Genomic DNA, 19,823 nt, shown 5'->3' on the forward strand with positions numbered 1-19,823 from the left:
TCTAGCTGGTAGCTGTGGGTGGTGGTGTCTTACCTAGCATGTCTAACTGGTAGCTGTGGTGGTGTCTTACCTAGCATGTCTAACTGGTAGCTGTGGTGGTGTCTTACCTAGCACGTCTAGCTGGTAGCTGTGGTGGTGGTGTCTTACCTAGCACGTCTAGCTGGTAGCTGTGGTGGTGTCTTACCTAGCACGTCTAGCTGGTAGCTGTGGTGGTGTCTTACCTAGCACGTCTAGCTGGTAGCTGTGGTGGTGTCTTACCTAGCACGTCTAGCTGGTAGCTGTGGTGGTGTCTTACCTAGCATGTCTAGCTGGTAGCTGTGGTGGTGTCTTACCTAGCACGTCTAGCTGGTAGCTGTGGTGGTGTCTTACCTAGCACGTCTAGCTGGTAGCTGTGGTGGTGTCTTACCTAGCACGTCTAACTGGTAGCTGTGGTGGTGTCTTACCTAGCACGTCTAACTGGTAGCTGTGGTGGTGTCTTACCTAGCACGTCTAGCTGGTAGCTGTGGTAGTGTCTTACCTAGCACGTCTAGCTGGTAGCTGTGGTGGTGTCTTACCTAGCATGTCTAGCTGTGGTGGTGTCTTACCTAGCATGTCTAGCTGGTAGCTGTGGTGGTGTCTTACCTAGCACGTCTAGCTGGTAGCTGTGGTAGTGTCTTACCTAGCACGTCTAGCTGGTAGCTGTGGTGGTGTCTTACCTAGCATGTCTAGCTGTGGTGGTGTCTTACCTAGCATGTCTAGCTGGTAGCTGTGGTGGTGTCTTACCTAGCATGTCTAGCTGGTAGCTGTGGTGGTGTCTTACCTAGCACGTCTAGCTGTGGTGGTGTCTTACCTAGCATGTCTAGCTGGTAGCTGTGGTGGTGTCTTACCTAGCACGTCTAGCTGGTAGCTGTGGGTGGTGATGTCTTACCTAGCACGTCTAGCTGGTAGCTGTGGTGGTGTCTTACCTAGCATGTCTAACTGGTAGCTGTGGTGGTGTCTTACCTAGCATGTCTAACTGGTAGCTGTGGTGGTGTCTTACCTAGCATGTCTAACTGGTAGCTGTGGTGGTGTCTTACCTAGCACGTCTAGCTGGTAGCTGTGGTGGTGTCTTACCTAGCACGTCTAACTGGTAGCTGTGATGGTGTCTTACCTAGCACGTCTAGCTGGTAGCTGTGGTGGTGTCTTACCTAGCACGTCTAGCTGTGGTGGTGTCTTACCTAGCATGTCTAACTGGTAGCTGTGGTAGTGTCTTACCTAGCATTTCTAGCTGGTAGCTGTGGTTGTGTCTTACCTAGCATGTCTAACTGGTAGCTGTGGTGGTTTCTTACCTAGCACGTCTAGCTGGTAGCTGTGGTGGTGTCTTACCTAGCACGTCTAGCTGGTTGCTGTGGTGGTGTCTTACCTAGCACGTCTAGCTGGTAGCTGTGGTGGTGTCTTACCTAGCACGTCTAGCTGGTAGCTGTGGTGGTGTCTTACCTAGCACGTCTAGCTGGTAGCTGTGGTGGTGTCTTACCTAGCACGTCTAGCTGTGGTGGTGTCTTACCTAGCACGTCTAGCTGGTAGCTGTGGTAGTGTCTTACCTAGCACGTCTAACTGTGGTGGTGTCTTACCTAGCACGTCTAGCTGGTAGCTGTGGTGGTGTCTTACCTAGCACGTCTAGCTGGTAGCTGTGGTGGTGTCTTACCTAGCACTTCTAGCTGGTAGCTGTGGTGGTGTCTTACCTAGCACGTCTAGCTGTGGTGGTGTCTTACCTAGCACGTCTAGCTGGTAGCTGTGGTAGTGTCTTACCTAGCACGTCTAACTGTGGTGGTGTCTTACCTAGCACGTCTAACTGGTAGCTGTGGTGGTGTCTTACCTAGCACGTCTAGCTGGTAGCTGTGGTGGTGTCTTACCTAGCACGTCTAACTGGTAGCTGTGGGTGATGGTGTCTTACCTAGCACGTCTAGCTGGTAGCTGTGGGTGATGGTGTCTTACCTAGCACGTCTAGCTGGTAGCTGTGGTGGTGTCTTACCTAGCATGTCTAGCTGGTAGCTGTGGTGGTGTCTTACCTAGCACGTCTAGCTGGTAGCTGTGGTGGTGTCTTACCTAGCACGTCTAGCTGGTAGCTGTGATGGTGTCTTACCTAGCACGTCTAGCTGGTAGCTGTGGTGGTGTCTTACCTAGCACGTCTAACTGGTAGCTGTGGTGGTGTCTTACCTAGCATGTCTAACTGGTAGCTGTGGGTGATGGTGTCTTACCTAGCATGTCTAACTGGTAGCTGTGATGGTGTCTTACCTAGCATGTCTAACTGGTAGCTGTGGTGGTGTCTTACCTAGCACGTCTAACTGGTAGCTGTGGTGGTGTCTTACCTAGCATGTCTAGCTGGTAGCTGTGGTGGTGTCTTACCTAGCACGTCTAGCTGGTACCTGTGGTGGTGTCTTACCTAGCATGTCTAACTGGTAGCTGTGGTGGTGTCTTACCTAGCACGTCTAGCTGGTAGCTGTGGTGGTGTCTTACCTAGCATGTCTAGCTGGTAGCTGTGGGTGATGGTGTCTTACCTAGCACGTCTAGCTGGTAGCTGTGGGTGATGGTGTCTTACCTAGCATGTCTAGCTGGTAGCTGTGGGTGGTGGTGTCTTACCTAGCACGTCTAACTGGTAGCTGTGGGTGATGGTGTCTTACCTAGCATGTCTAGCTGGTAGCTGTGGTGGTGTCTTACCTAGAACGTCTAGCTGGTAGCTGTGGTGGTGTCTTACCTAGCACGTCTAGCTGGTAGCTGTGGTGGTGTCTTACCTAGCACGTCTAGCTGGTAGCTGTGGTGGTGTCTTACCTAGCACGTCTAACTGGTAGCTGTGGTGGTGTCTTACCTAGAACGTCTAGCTGGTAGCTGTGGTGGTGTCTTACCTAGCACGTCTAGCTGGTAGCTGTGGTGGTGTCTTACCTAGCATGTCTAGCTGGTAGCTGTGGTGGTGTCTTACCTAGCATGTCTAGCTGGTAGCTGTGGTGGTGTCTTACCTAGCACGTCTAGCTGGTAGCTGTGGTGGTGTCTTACCTAGCATGTCTAACTGGTAGCTGTGGTGGTGTCTTACCTAGCACATCTAGCTGGTAGCTGTGGTGGTGTCTTACCTAGCATGTCTAGCTGGTAGCTGTGGGTGGTGGTGTCTTACCTAGCACGTCTAACTGGTAGCTGTGGTGGTGTCTTACCTAGCACGTCTAGCTGGTAGCTGTGGTGGTGTCTTACCTAGCACGTCTAGCTGGTAGCTGTGGTGGTGTCTTACCTAGCACGTCTAGCTGGTAGCTGTGGTGGTGTCTTACCTAGCATGTCTAGCTGGTAGCTGTGGTGGTGTCTTACCTAGCACGTCTAACTGGTAGCTGTGGTGGTGTCTTACCTAGCACGTCTAACTGGTAGCTGTGGGTGATGGTGTCTTACCTAGCATGTCTAACTGGTAGCTGTGATGGTGTCTTACCTAGCATGTCTAACTGGTAGCTGTGGTGGTGTCTTACCTAGCATGTCTAACTGGTAGCTGTGGGTGATGGTGTCTTACCTAGCATGTCTAACTGGTAGCTGTGATGGTGTCTTACCTAGCATGTCTAACTGGTAGCTGTGGTGGTGTCTTACCTAGCACGTCTTACTGGTAGCTGTGGAGTGTCTTACCTAGCATGTCTAGCTGGTACCTGTGGTGGTGTCTTACCTAGCATGTCTAACTGGTAGCTGTGGTGGTGTCTTACCTAGCATGTCTAGCTGGTAGCTGTGATGGTGTCTTACCTAGCACGTCTAGCTGGTAGCTGTGGGTGATGGTGTCTTACCTAGCACGTCTAGCTGGTAGCTGTGGTGGTGTCTTACCTAGCACGTCTAGCTGTGGTGGTGTCTTACCTAGCACGTCTAGCTGGTTGCTGTGGTGGTGTCTTACCTAGCACGTCTAGCTGGTAGCTGTGGTGGTGGTGTCTTACCTAGCATGTCTAGCTGGTAGCTGTGGTGATGGTGTCTTACCTAGCATGTCTAGCTGGTAGCTGTGGGTGGTGGTGTCTTACCTAGCATGTCTAGCTGGTAGCTGTGGGTGATGGTGTCTTACCTAGCACGTCTAGCTGGTAGCTGTGGTGGCGTCTTACCTAGCACGTCTAGCTGGTAGCTGTGGGTGATGGTGTCTTACCTAGCATGTCTAGCTGGTAGCTGTGGGTGGTGGTGTCTTACCTAGCACGTCTAGCTGGTAGCTGTGGTGGTGTCTTACCTAGCATGTCTAACTGGTAGCTGTGGTAGCGTCTTACCTAGCATGTCTAGCTGTGGTGGTGTCTTACCTAGCACGTCTTGCTGGTAGCTGTGGTGGTGTCTTACCTAGCATGTCTAGCTGGTAGCTGTGGTGGTGTCTTACCTAGCATGTCTAACTGGTAGCTGTGGTGGTGTCTTACCTAGCATGTCTAGCTGGTAGCTGTGGTGGTGTCTTACCTAGCACTTCTAGCTGGTAGCTGTGGTGGTGTCTTACCTAGCACGTCTAGCTGTGGTGGTGTCTTACCTAGCACTTCTAGCTGGTAGCTGTGGTGGTGTCTTACCTAGCACGTCTAGCTGTGGTGGTGTCTTACCTAGCACGTCTAGCTGGTAGCTGTGGGTGGTGGTGTCTTACCTAGCACGTCTAACTGGTAGCTGTGGTGGTGTCTTACCTAGCATGTCTAGCTGGTAGCTGTGGTGGTGTCTTACCTAGCACGTCTAGCTGGTAGCTGTGGTGGTGTCTTACCTAGCATGTCTAGCTGGTAGCTGTGGTGGTGTCTTACCTAGCACTTCTAGCTGGTAGCTGTGGTGGTGTCTTACCTAGCACGTCTAGCTGGTAGCTGTGGTGGTGTCTTACCTAGCACTTCTAGCTGGTAGCTGTGGTGGTGTCTTACCTAGCACGTCTAGCTGGTAGCTGTGGGTGATGGTGCCGTACTTGTTCTCTACAACACAGGTGTAGTTTCCTCGGTCTGACGGGACAGCACTCTCCATCACCAGACTCCACTGCTGGTGCCTTAGCTGAGGGGGAGAGAGGGGGTAAGGCAGGGAGGGAGGAGAGAGGGGGTAAGGCAGGGAGGGGGGAGAGAGGGGGTAAGGCAGGGAGGGAGGAGAGAGGGGGTAAGGCAGGGAGGGAGGAGAGAGGGGGAAGCAGGGGGTAAGGCAGGGAGGGGGGAGAGAGGGGGTAAGGCAGGGAGGGAGGAGAGAGGGGGTAAGGCAGGGAGGGAGGAGAGAGGGGGAAGCAGGCGGGGGAGATGGGCAGGGATAGACAAGGAGAGAAGTAGGGAGGGGGAGAGAGGGGGAAGCAGACGGGGGAGATGGGCAGGGATAGACAAGGAGAGAAGTAGGGAGGGGGAGAGAGGGGGAAGCAGACGGGGGAGATGGGCAGGGATAGACAAGGAGAGAAGTAGGGAGGGGGAGAGACAGGTTTAGCATGAGAGTTCAACATAAAACTGGGGCCAAGTGACAAAGAGGAGAGACAGAGGGTTGGCAAACATGGCAAGGAGAAAAGAGAGAGGAGATGGGTGTTAGAGCTAATCTCTGGGATTAGGACCAGAGCTACGGTAATCAGGCTGGGATAAGGACCAGAGCTACGGTAATCAGGCTGGGATTAGGACCAGAGGGCTGGGATTAGGACCAGAGGGCTGGGATTAGGACCAGAGGGCTGGGATTAGGACCAGAGCTACGGTAATCAGGCTGGGATAAGGACCAGAGCTACGGTAATCAGGCTGGGATTAGGACCAGAGGGCTGGGATTAGGACCAGAGGGCTGGGATTAGGACCAGAGCTACGGTAATCAGGCTGGGATAAGGACCAGAGCTACGGTAATCAGGCTGGGATAAGGACCAGAGGGCTGGGATAAGGACCAGAGGGCTGGGATTAGGACCAGAGCTACGGTAATCAGGCTGGGATTAGGACCAGAGGTACGGTAATCAGGCTGGGATAAGGACCAGAGCTACGGTAATCAGGCTGGGATAAGGACCAGAGCTACGGTAATCAGGCTGGGATAAGGACCAGAGCTACGGTAATCAGGCTGGGATAAGGACCAGAGCTACGGTACAGTGTAGTATAGACTGGTACGGTGTAGTATAGACTTGTACAGTGTAGTATAGACTTGTACGGTGTAGTATAGACTTGCACAGTGTAGTATAGACTGGTACCTTGTAGTATAGACTTGTACGGTGTAGTATAGACTTGTACAGTGTAGTATAGACTTGTACCTTGTAGTATAGACTTGTATGGTGTAGTATAGACTGGTACAGTGTAGTATAGACTTGTATGGTGTAGTATAGACTTGTATGGTGTAGTACCCCTGTGTAGTATAGACTGGTACAGTGTAGTATAGACTTGTACGGTGTAGTATAGACTTGTATGGTGTAGTATAGACTGGTACCGTGTAGTATAGACTTGTACGGTGTAGTATAGACTTGTACAGTGTAGTATAGACTTGTACGGTGTAGTATAGACTTGTATGGTGTAGTACCCCTGTGTAGTATAGACTGGTACCTTGTAGTATAGACTTGTACGGTGTAGTATAGACTTGTACAGTGTAGTATAGACTTGTACGGTGTAGTACCCCTGTGTAGTATAGACTGGTACAGTGTAGTAACCCTGTGTAGTATAGACTGCTACAGTGTAGTCTAGACTGGTACAGTGTAGTCTAGACTGGTACAGTGTAGTATAGACTGGTACCCTAGTTGATAATTATTGATAATGTATGTGATATCAACAGATAAGTATAAGTATTTTGGGTGATTTAAATATTGACTGGCTCTCATCAAGATGCCCACTTAAGATTAAAAAAAAAACTGTAACCAGTGCTGGCAACCTGGTTCAACCTGGTTCTGTAACCAGGGCTGGCAACCTGGTTCAACCTGGTTCTGTAACCAGGGCTGGCAACCTGGTCCAACCTGGTTCTGTAACCAGGGCTGGCAACCTGGTCCAACCTGGTTCTGTAACCAGGGCTGGCAACCTGGTCCAACCTGGTTCTGTAACCAGGGCTGGCAACCTGGTCCAACCTGGTTCTGTAACCAGGGCTGGCAACCTGGTCCAACCTGGTTCAACCTGGTTCTGTAACCAGTGCTGGCAACCTGGTCCAACCTGGTTCTGTAACCAGTGCTGGCAACCTGGTCCAACCTGGTTCTGTAACCAGTGCTGGCAACCTGGTTCAACCTGGTTCTGTAACCAGTGCTGGCAACCTGGTTCAACCTGGTTCTGTAACCAGTGCTGGCAACCTGGTTCAACCTGGTTCTGTAACCAGTGCTGGCAACTTGGTTCAACCTGGTTCTGTAACCAGGGCTGGCAACCTGGCTGCAGAATTCTGCGTTAAAACAGTGTCCAGATCCATAGGAAGTAGTGATCACAATATAGTAGCCATATCTAGTAAAACCAAAGTTCCCAAGGCTGAGCCTAATATAGTGTATAAGAGGTCAGGCTGGGCCTAATATAGTGTAAAAGAGGACAGGCTGGGCCTAATATAGTGTATAAGAGGTCAGGCTGGGCCTAATATAGTGTATAAGAGGTCAGGCTGGGCCTAATATAGTGTATAAGAGGTCAGGCTGGGCCTAATATAGTGTATAAGAGGTCAGGCTGGGTCTAATATAGTGTATAAGAGGTCAGGCTGGGCCTAATATAGTGTATAAGAGGTCAGGCTGGGCCTAATATAGTGTATAAGAGGTCAGGCTGGGCCTAATATAGTGTATAAGAGGTCAGGCTGGGCCTAATATAGTGTATAAGAGGTCAGGCTGGGCCTAATATAGTGTATAAGAGGTCAGGCTGGGCCTAATATAGTGTATAAGAGGACAGGCTGGGCCTAATATAGTGTAAAAGAGGACAGGCTGGGCCTAATATAGTGTATAAGAGGTCAGGCTGGGCCTAATATAGTGTATAAGAGGTCAGGCTGGGCCTAATATAGTGTATAAGAGGACAGGCTGGGCCTAATATAGTGTAAAAGAGGACAGGCTGGGCCTAATATAGTGTATAAGAGGACAGGCTGGGCCTTATATAGTGTATAAGAGGTCAGGCTGGGTCTAATAGAGTGTATAAGAGGTCAGGCTGGGCCTAATATAGTGTATAAGAGGACAGGCTGGGCCTAATATAGTGTATAAGAGGACAGGCTGGGCCTAATATAGTGTATAAGAGGACAGGCTGGGCCTAATATAGTGTATAAGAGGTCAGGCTGGGCCTAATATAGTGTATAAGAGGTCAGGCTGGGCCTAATATAGTGTATAAGAGGTCAGGCTGGGCCTAATAGAGTGTATAAGAGGTCAGGCTGGGCCTAATATAGTGTATAAGAGGACAGGCTGGGCCTAATATAGTGTATAAGAGGACAGGCTGGGCCTAATATAGTGTATAAGAGGACAGGCTGGGCCTAATATAGTGTATAAGAGGTCAGGCTGGGCCTAATATAGTGTATAAGAGGTCAGGCTGGGCCTAATATAGTGTATAAGAGGTCAGGCTGGGTCTAATATAGTGTATAAGAGGACAGGCTGGGCCTAATATAGTGTATAAGAGGTCAGGCTGGGCCTAATATAGTGTATAAGAGGACAGGCTGGGCCTAATATAGTGTATAAGAGGACAGGCTGGGCCTAATAGAGTGTATAAGAGGTCAGGCTGGGCCTAATATAGTGTATAAGAGGTCAGGCTGGGCCTAATATAGTGTATAAGAGGACAGGCTGGGCCTAATATAGTGTATAAGAGGTCAGGCTGGGCCTAATATAGTGTATAAGAGGACAGGCTGGGCCTAATATAGTGTATAAGAGGACAGGCTGGGCCTAATATAGTGTATAAGAGGTCAGGCTGGGCCTAATATAGTGTATAAGAGGACAGGCTGGGCCTAATATAGTGTATAAGAGGACAGGCTGGAACTAATATAGTGTATAAGAGGACAGGCTGGAACTAATATAGTGTATAAGAGGACAGGCTGGGCCTAATATAGTGTATAAGAGGACAGGCTGGGCCTAATATAGTGTATAAGAGGACAGGCTGGGCCTAATATAGTGTATAAGAGGACAGGCTGGGCCTAATGTAGTGTATAAGAGTTCATACAATACGTTTTGTAGTGATTCCCGATGCTGTAAAGAATATGTGCTGGTCGGTGGTGTGTAATGAGGAGCAACCAGACGCTGCACTTGACACATTTATGAAACGACTTATTCCAGTTACTAATAGGCCCCCAATAACAACATGTCTGTAAAAACTATTAAATCTCCTTGGATTGATGAGGAATTGAAAAATTGTATGGTTGAGAGAAATGAGGCATTTAAATCATGGCAGCCTAACAGATTGGCAAACGTACTGCAAATTAAGAAATCATGTGACTAAACTAAATAAAAATAAACTATACATTACTATGAAACAAATGTAAATGATATAAAGAATGATAGTAAAAAGCTTTGGGGCACCTTAAATTACATTTTGGGGAAAAAGGCCAACTCGGCTCCTTCATTCATTCAATCAGATGTTTCATTCATCACAAAACCCACTGATATTGCCAACTACTTTAATGTGTTTTTCATTGGCAAGATTAGCAAACTAAGGCCTGACACGCCAACAACAAACGCTGACACTACACATCCAAGTATATCGGACCAAATTATGAAAAACAAGAATTGTACTTTTTAATTCCGTAAAGTCAGTGTGGAAGAGATGAAAACATTATTGTTGTCTATCAACAATGACAAACCACCGGGGTCTGACAATCTGGATGGAAAATTACTGAGGATAATAGTGGATGAGATTGCCACTCATATTAGCCACATCTTCAATGTAAGCCTTCTAGAGAGCATGTGCCCTCAGGCTTGGAGGGAAGCTAAAGTCATTCTGCTACCCAAGAATAGTAAAGCCCTCTTTACTGGCTAAAATAGACGATCAATCAACCTCTTACCAACCCTTAGTAAACTTCTGGAAAAAAATGGTGTTTGACCAGATACAATGCTATTGACTTGATGACTGGCTGAGAGAAAATTGATGGTAAAATGATTGTGGTGCTGTCTTGTTAGACTTCAGTGCAGCTTTTGACATTATCGTTCAGTCTGCGCTGGAAAAACTGATGTGTTATGGCTTTACACCCCCTGCTATAATGTGTTATGGCTTTACACCCCCTGCTATAATCTGTTATGGCTTTACACCCCCTGCTATAATGTGGATAAAGAGTTACCTGTCTAACAGAACACAGAGGGTGTTCTTTAATGGAAGCCTCTCCAACATAATCCAGGTAGAATCAGGAAGTCCCCAGGGCAGCTGTTAACTAACGACATGCCACTGACTTTGAGTAAAGCCAGAGTGTCTATGTATGTGGATGACTGTAACGATTTTCGTCGGGAGAAGGAGAAGAGGACCAAGGTGCAGCGTGGTAAGTGTTCATTTTAATGATATAAAATAAACCGAACACTGAAATGACAAAAACAACAACGAGAGAGAACGAAACAAAACAGAAAACAACCACCCACAAACACAGGTGGGAACAGACTACCTAAGTATGGTTCTCAATCAGAGACAACGATAGACAGCTGCCTCTGATTGAGAACCACACACGGCCAAACACAAAGAAATAGACAACATAGAACACTAGACATAGAATGCCCACCCAAACTCACCGCAACTCAACGACCAACCAAAATAGAGACATTAAAAGGATCTCTAAGGTCAGGGCGTGACAATGACTCAACACTATACACGGCAGCTACTACAGCGACTGAAATGACTCAACACTATACACGGCAGCTACTACAGCGACTGAAATGACTCAACACTAAACACGGCAGCTACTACAGCGACTGAAATGACTCAACACTAAACACGGCAGCTACTACAGCGACTGAAATGACTCAACACTAAACACGGCAGCTACTACAGCGACTGAAATGACTCAACACTAAACACGGCAGCTACTACAGCGACTGAAATGACTCAACACTAAACACGGCAGCTACTACAGCGACTGAAATGACTCAACACTAAACACGGCAGCCACTACAGCGACTGAAATGACTCAACACTAAACACGGCAGCTACTACAGCGACTGGAATGACTCAACACTAAACACGGCAGCTACTACAGCGACTGAAATGACTCAACACTATACACGGCAGCTACTACAGCGACTGAAATGACTCAACACTATACACAGCAGCTACTACAGCGACTGAAATGACTCAACACTAAACAAAGAGCTGTAGTTAGTTTCAGAGTGGTTGGCGAGGAATAAGTCCTAAATATTTCTACAACTAAAAGCATTTGGAACAAGACACTGACTAAACCCTAAACCTCAACTAAATCTTGTTATGAATCATGTGGAAATTGAACAAGTTGAGATGACTAAACTGCTTGGAGTAACCCTAGATTGTAAACTGTCATGGTCAAAACATATTGATACAACAGTAGCTAAGACGGGGAGAAGTCTGTCTATAATAAAGTGATGCTCTGCCTTCTTTACAACACTATCAACAAGGCAGGTCCAACAGGCCCAAGATTTGTCGCACCTTGACTACTGTTCAGTCATGTGGTCAGGTGCCACAAAAAAGGACAAAGGAAAATTGCAATTGGCTCAGAACAGGGCAGCACGGCTGGCCCTTGGATGTACACAGAGAGCTAATATTAATAATATGAATGTCAGTCTCTCCTGGCTGAAAGTGGAGGAGAGATTGACTTCATCACTACTTGTATTTATGAGAGGTATTGACATGTTGAATGAACTGAGCTACATTTTACATTTACATTTACATTTTAGTCATTTAGCAGACGCTCTTATCCAGAGCGACTTACAGTAGAGTGCATACATTTTATTACATTTATACATACTGAGACAAGGATATCCCTACCGGCCAAACCCTCCCTAACCCGGACGACGCTATGCCAATTGTGCGTCACCCCACGGACCTCCCGGTTGCGGCCGGCTGCGACAGAGCCTGGGCGCGAACCCAGAGACTCTGGTGGCGCAGCTAGCACTGCGATGCAGTGCCCTAGACCACTGCGCCACCCGGGAGGCCCGTCGGGGAGGCCCGAGCTGTCTGTATAAACTACTGGCACACAGCTCAGACACCCATGCATACCCCACAACACATGCCACAAGAGGTCTCTTCACAGTCCCCAAGTCCAGAACAGACTATGGGAGGTGCACAGTACTACATAGAGCCATGACTACATGGAACTCTATTCCACAGTACTACATAGAGCCATGACTACATGGAACTCTATTCCACAGTACTACATAGAGCCATGACTACATGGAACTCTATTCCACAGTACTACATAGAGCCATGACTACATGGAACTCTATTCCACAGTACTACATAGAGCCATGACTACATGGAACTCTATTCCACAGTACTACATAGAGCCATGACTACATGGAACTCTATTCCACATCAGGTAACTGATGTAGCAGTAGAATCAGATTTTAAAAACAGATAAAAATACACTTTATGGAACAGCGGGGACTGTGAAGCAACAGAAACACATGCATACACACACACACACACACACACACACACACACACACACACACACACACACACACACACACACACACACACACACACACACACACACACACACACACACACACACACACACACACACGATAACATACGCACTATACACACACACAGGGATTTAGTACTGTAGATATGTGGTCGTGGTGGAGTAGGGGCCTGAGGGCACACTGTGTTGTGAAATCTGTGAATGTACTGTTTTTAAAACTGTGTAAACTACCTTCATTTAGCTGGGCCCCAGGAAGAGTAGCTGCTGCCTTGGCAGGAACTAATGGGGATCCATAATAAACACCAGGAAGAGTAGCTGCTGCCTTGGCAGGAACTAATGGGATCCATAATAAACCCCAGGAAGAGTAGCTGCTGCCTTGGCAGGAACTAATGGGGATCCATAATAAACCCCAGGAAGAGTAGCTGCTGCCTTGGCAGGAACTAATGGTGATCCATAATAAACCCCAGGAAGAGTAGCTGCTGCCTTGGCAGGAACTAATGGGGATCCATAATAAACCCCAGGAAGAGTAGCTGCTGCCTTGGCAGGAACTAATGGGGATCCATAATAAACCCCAGGACGAGTAGCTGCTGCCTTGGCAGGAACTAATGGGGATCCATAATAAACCCCAGGAAGAGTAGCTGCTGCCTTGGCAGGAACTAATGGGGATCCATAATAAACCCCAGGAGGAGTAGCTGCTGCCTTGGCAGGAACTAATGGGGATCCATAATAAACCCCAGGAAGAGTAGCTGCTGCCTTGGCAGGAACTAATGGGGATCCATAATAAACCCTAGGAAGAGTAGCTGCTGCCTTGGCAGGAACTAATGGGGATCCATAATAAATCCCAGGAAGAGTAGCTGTTCCCTTGGCAGGAACTAATGGGGATCCATAATAAACCCCAGGAAGAGTAGCTGCTGTCTTGGCAGGAACTAATGGGGATCCATAATAAACCCCAGGAAGAGCAGCTGCTGCCTTGGCAGGAACTAATGGGAATCCATAATAAACCCCAGGAAGAGTAGCTGCTGCCTTGGCAGGAACTAATGGGGATCCATAATAAACCCCAGGAAGAGTAGCTGCTGCCTTGGCAGGAACTAATGGGGATCCATAATAAACCCCAGAAAGAGTAGCTGCTGCCTTGGCAGGAACTAATGGGATCCATAATAAACCCCAGGAAGAGTAGCTGCTGCCTTGGCAGGAACTAATGGGGATCCATAATAAACCCCAGGTAGAGTAGCTGCTGCCTTGGCATGCACTAATGGGGATCCATAATAAACCCCAGGAAGAGTAGCTGCTGCCTTGGCATGAACTAATGGGGATCCATAATAAACCCCAGGAAGAGTAGCTGCTGCCTTGACAGGAACTAATGGGGATCCATAATAAACCCCAGGAAGAGTAGCTGCTGTCTTGGCAGGAACTAATGGGGATCCATAATAAACCCCAGAAATAGTAGCTGCTGCCTTGGCAGGAACTAATGGGATCCATAATAAACCCCAGGAAGAGTAGCTGCTGCCTTGGCAGGAACTAATGGGGATCCATAATAAACCCCAGGAAGAGTAGCTGCTGCCTTGGCAGGAACTAATGGGGATCCATAATAAACCCCAGGAAGAGTAGCTGCTGCCTTGGCAGGAACTAATGGGGATCCATAATAAACCCCAGGAAGAGTAGCTGCTGCCTTGACAGGAACTAATGGGGATCCATAATAAACCCCTGGAAGTTAAATGGTTCTACCCAGGGTATGGGTTTAACAGTTCTACCCAGTGAATGGGTTAAATGGTTCTACCCAGTGAATGGGTTAAATGGTTCTACCCAGTGAACGGGTTAAATGGTTCTACCCAGTGAACGGGTTAAATGGTTCTACCCAGTGAATGGGTTAAATGGTTCTACCCAGTGAATGGGTTAAATGGTTCTACCCAGTGAACGGGTTAAATGGTTCTACCCAGTGAACGGGTTAAATGGTTCTACCCAGGGTAGGGGTTAAATGGTTCTACCCAGGGTAGGGGTTAAATGGTTCTACCCAGTGAACGGGTTAACCCATTCACTGAGTAGAACAGTTTAACCCCTACACTGGGTAGAACCATTTAACCCGTTCACTGAGTAGAACCATTTAACCCCTACACTGAGTAGAACCATTTAACCCCTACACTGGGTAGAACCATTTAACCCGTTCACTGAGTAGAACCATTTAACCCCTACACTGGGTAGAACCGTTTAACCCCTATATTACTCTGGGTAAAGCTGGGGGAGGTCACCTCACAGGTCAGTCAGTTACTCATTGTGGAGAACTTTCTCTCTCTCTCTGCTCTCCCTCTCTCCTCTCCCTCTCTCCTCTCCCTTGCTCCTCTCCCTCTCTCCTCTCCCTCCCTCACCCTCTCCCTCTCTCCTCTCCCTCTCTTTCTACCCCTTCTGTCTCTCTCTTTCTCTCTTCTCCCTCTCTCCTCTCCCTCTCTCTTCTCCCTCTCTCCTCTCCCTCTCTCTTCTCCCTCTCTCCTCTCCCTCTCTCTTCTCCCTCTCTCCTCTCCCTCCCTCTCCCTCTCTCCTCTCCCTCCCTCTCCCTCTCTCCTCTCCCTCCCTCGCCCTCTCCCTCTCTCTTCTCCCTCTCTCCTCTCCCTCCCTCTCCCTCTCTCCTCTCCCTCTCCCTTTCTTTCTACCCCTTCTGTCTTACTATGTTTTCTCTTCTCCCTCCATCCTCTCCCTCTCTCCTCTTCCTCTCTCCTCTCCCTCCCTCTCCCTCCCTCCTCTCCCTCTCTCCTCTCCCTCTCTCTTCTCCCTCTCTCCTCTCCCTCCCTCTCCCTCTCTCCTCTCCCTCTCTTTCTACCCCTTCTATGTTTCTCTCTTCTCTCTCTCTCTTGAAGGCCAATGTGGAAAATAATGAACCAGTGTAAATATTATGACTGTATTTTTTTGTTAAGTTGCATGGTAACAGAGGGCAGGAATAGCACAGGCTGGCAAATGGTTTTTGTACCCTTACCCACCCCATTCCCCACCACAGCCCCCCTCTACCCCAGCCCCCTAGTCAGCCACCTCTCCCACAAAACTCCCTCCCACCAAAACATGTTGTAATTTCAGTCTTTTCATACCTCTCTTACAGTAAAAGGGCATTAGTATAATGTTCACAATTTCACAGTATTATTCCCACCACATAGTGTGAAAATATATATAAAACACAGCAAAATCATGTTTTTGAGAGCACTGGGCCTTTAAGCAGCTTTAATCTGCAGTCAGCAAGAGTTAAGGTTGTACAGATCTGGCTGTGATGGGAAGCATGGCATGGGAAAGAGTTTAGGTCTGGTCAGAACTACATAAAGCTCTCCTCTCTACAAACTCTAGAAACAGCTCCTCTGTCCTCACCTGACTGATTAACCCAGTCCTATCAGAACCAGCAGGGATAAGGGTTAGTAATGTATGGATCTGTAGACACCAGCAGGGATAAGGGTTAGTAATGTATGGATCTGTCTGTAGACACCAGTAGGGCTAAGGGTTAGTAATGTATGGATCTGTAGACACCAGCAGGGATAAGGGTTAGTAATGTATGGATCTGTAGACACCAGCAGGGCTAAGGGTTAGTAATGTATGGATCTGTCTGTAGACACCAGCAGGGCTAAGGGTTAGTAATGTATGGATCTGTAGACACCAGCAGGGATAAGGGTTAGTAATGTATGGATCTGTCTGTAGACACCAGCAGGGCTAAGGGTTAGTAATGTATGGATCTGTAGACACCAGCAGGGATAAGGGTTAGTAATGTATGGATCTGTAGACACCAGCAGGGCTAAGGGTTAGTAATGTATGGATCTGTAGACACCAGCAGGGCTAAGGGTTAGTAATGTATGGATCTGTAGACACCAGCAGGGATAAGGGTTAGTAATGTATGGATCTGTAGACACCAGCAGGGATAAGGGTTAGTAATGTATGGATCTGTCTGTAGACACCAGCAGGGCTAAGGGTTAGTAATGTATGGATCTGTAGACACCAGCAGGGATAAGGGTTAGTAATGTATGGATCTGTAGACACCAGCAGGTTATTCATGTACTGTACAGCTCTATCAGACCTAGCCAGTTAGCAGGATGATTGGTTGTGGCACAGCAGAGCAGTGGGCCAGTCGGCCGGATCTATGGTAAATATGACCAATAGAAAGAGACAGAAAGAGAGAGAAAAAGGTCATGATCAGATGAGGTCATTTTTCAGCATGTTCTTAAAAAAAAGATAGATTTAGAGTTCGATAAACTTGGATCTTTTGTCAGAAAAATATACAGGATACTACCCTCTACTACATAACCTTCACTATGTCACCAGGACATATACAGGATACTACCCTCCACAACACTATGTCACCAGGACATATACAGGATACTACCCTCCACAACACTATGTCACCAGGACATATACAGGATACTACCCTCCACAACACTATGTCACCAGGACATATACAGGATACTACCCTCCACAACACTATGTCACCAGGACATATACAGGATACTACCCTCTACTACATAACCTTCACTATGTCACCAGGACATATACAGGATACTACCCTCCATAACACTATGTCACCAGGACATATACAGGATACTACCCTCCACAACACTATGTCACCAGGACATATACAGGATACTACCCTCCATAACACTATGTCACCAGGACATATACAGGATACTACCCTCCACAACACTATGTCACCAGGACATATACAGGATACTACCCTCCACAACACTATGTCACCAGGACATATACAGGATACTACCCTCCACAACACTATGTCACCAGGACATATACAGGATACTACCCTCCATAACACTATGTCACCAGGACACATACAGGATACTACCCTCCACAACACTATGTCACCTGGTTATATACAGGATACTACCCTCCACAACACTATGTCACCAGGACATATACAGGATACTACCCTCCACAACACTATGTCACCAGGACATATACAGGATACTACCCTCCACAACATAACCTTCACTATGTCACCAGGACATATACAGGATACTACCCTCCACAGCATAACCTTCACTATGTCACCAGGACATATACAGGATACTACCCTCCACAACACTATGTCACCAGGACATATACAGGATACTACCCTCCACAACACTATGTCACCAGGACATATACAGGATACTACCCTCCATAACACTATGTCACCAGGACATATACAGGATACTACCCTCCATAACACTATGTCACCAGGACATATACAGGATACTACCCTCTACTACATAACCTTCACTTCAAATCAAAACTCAAAACCTACAACCTGATTTTGGACGGATTTACGGAATCCCCTGGAAGGTTTACAACTACCAAGGATTATTATTCCAACGCTATACAGCAAACGCTCTGGAAAACAACAGAAACCTGAAAACACCATCCAACCTGGAACTGAGTGAGTAATGTTTAGTCTGAAGGTATAGTTTATTTCCAAAAGCCAAGAAGAAAAATACATGACATTACTTTATAAGGACTGAATGGTAAATTAAGGCTGCCAAGCTAGATACAACTTCAACTAGCACTGAGGTGTCAAGTGAGAGGTGTCAATGTCCTGTCAATGAGAGGATCAGACTGCTGGAGGAGAGGGTGAGGGGGATGGAGGAGAGGGTGAGGGGGATGGAGGAGAGGGTGAGGGTGATGGAGGAGAGGGTGAGGGGGATGGAGGAGAGGGTGAGGAGGATGACGTGTGACAGAGAACAACCCACTAGAGAGGTGGCAACCCCCACAGAGAAGCCAGCAGATCAGCCCACCTCAGCTCCCGACCATAGCCTCAACATCACAGCAGAACAGTCCACCCCAGACCCTGACCATAGCCTCGACACCACAGCAGAACAGTCCACCCCAGACCCTGACCATAGCCTCGACATCACAGTCCACACCAGACCATAGCCTCAACATCACAGCAGAACAGTCCACTCCATAGCCTCCACATCACAGCAGAACAGTCCAACCCAGACCATAGCGTCGACATCACAGCAGAACAGTCCACCCCAGACCATAGCGTCGACATCACAGCAGAACAGACAAGGTCTAGGGCGCTGGGTGTATTATTATGTGGCTAGGTGAACCTGGTTGGTCCTCAGGGCGCTGGGTGTATTACTGTCTGAGGACCAACTAGGTTCACCCAGCCCCCTAGACCTTCTATGTGAGGACCAACTAGGGTCACCCAGCCACATAATAATACACCCAGCCCCCTAGACCTTCTGTCTGAGGACCAACTAGGTTCACCCAGCGCCCCCTAGACCTTCTGTCTGAGGACCAACTAGGGTCACCCAGCGCCCCCTAGACCTTCTGTCTGAGGACCAACTAGGGTCACCCAGCGCCCCCTAGACCTTCTGTCTGAGGACCAACTAGGGTCACCCAGCCACATAATAATACACCCAGCGCCCCCTAGACCTTCTGTCTGAGGACCAACTAGGTTCACCCAGCGCCCCCTAGACCTTCTGTCTGAGGACCAGCTAGGTTCACCCAGCGCCCCCTAGACCTTCTGTCTGAGGACCAACTAGGGTCACCCAGCGCCCCCTAGACCTTCTGTCTGAGGACCAACTAGGGTCACCCAGCGCCCCCTAGACCTTCTGTCTGAGGACCAACTAGGGTCACCCAGCGCCCCCTAGACCTTCTGTCTGAGGACCAACTAGGGTCACCCAGCACCCCCTAGACCTTCTGTCTGAGGACCAACTAGTTCACCCAGCCACATAATAATACACACAGGCACAGACAACGTGAGAGCACAGCAGGAAAGGGTGGCCACAGCACTGAAGGGAGTGATGGAAAAAGCTTCTTCTACTTTCCACAACGCACAAGTGGTTATCTCCACCCTGCTACCACGAAAATACTTACACCCTGCTACAATACAGCGGGTAAACGCAATAATTTCCTGTGACTGTGCCTCAAAACCAAATGTTTTCCTGGCCCACCACTCCACCCTGGACTTGAACAGCCTCTATGACCAGGTCCACCTCTACAAGGCAGCAGTGCCCACCTTCGCCCGGACTCTAAAGGACATCGCTCTCAAACATAGCCCCAACACTTCACACAGGAGCAACAGATCAATAGACACCCCGCCCAGACCAGCGAGACACCCTCCCAGACCTGCGGGACCCCCCCTGGACCTACACATAGAGGACCCACGCCGAGAGGACTTACATCCAGACCACAACACCACCAGCCACATCCACACCCCCACCCCAACCAATCAACACCCCCCCAAGTCATCCACACCCCCACCCCAACCAATCAACACCCCCCCCCCAAGTCAACCATGCCCACATACAATTTAGGGCCACTCAGATCAGATCTATGCCCCTCCTGCCCACCCCATGCACCCCACCCCCGCAAAGAGAGCCTCAACATGGAAGTCACACATACGCCCAGGCCGTGAGTGGGCAAACAGGCCCAACCCCCAC

General features: G+C 48.5%; 1 protein-coding gene across 2 annotated transcripts in view; it reads right to left on the reverse strand.

Moving 5' to 3' along the window:
- Positions 1-19,823, reverse strand: part of LOC129811258 (fibroblast growth factor receptor 3-like) — a 366,746-nt gene that overhangs the window by 155,852 nt on the left and 191,071 nt on the right. For both annotated transcript variants that reach the window (XM_055862424.1, XM_055862422.1), the window contains exon 6: positions 4,836-4,959. In XM_055862424.1, the coding sequence (XP_055718399.1) occupies positions 4,836-4,959 (124 nt within the window). The remainder of the gene's footprint in view (positions 1-4,835; positions 4,960-19,823) is intronic.

The sequence above is a fragment of the Salvelinus fontinalis genome, chromosome 15 (genome assembly GCF_029448725.1).
Source record: "Salvelinus fontinalis isolate EN_2023a chromosome 15, ASM2944872v1, whole genome shotgun sequence".
In the NCBI taxonomy this organism is placed as follows: Eukaryota; Metazoa; Chordata; class Actinopteri; order Salmoniformes; family Salmonidae; genus Salvelinus; species Salvelinus fontinalis.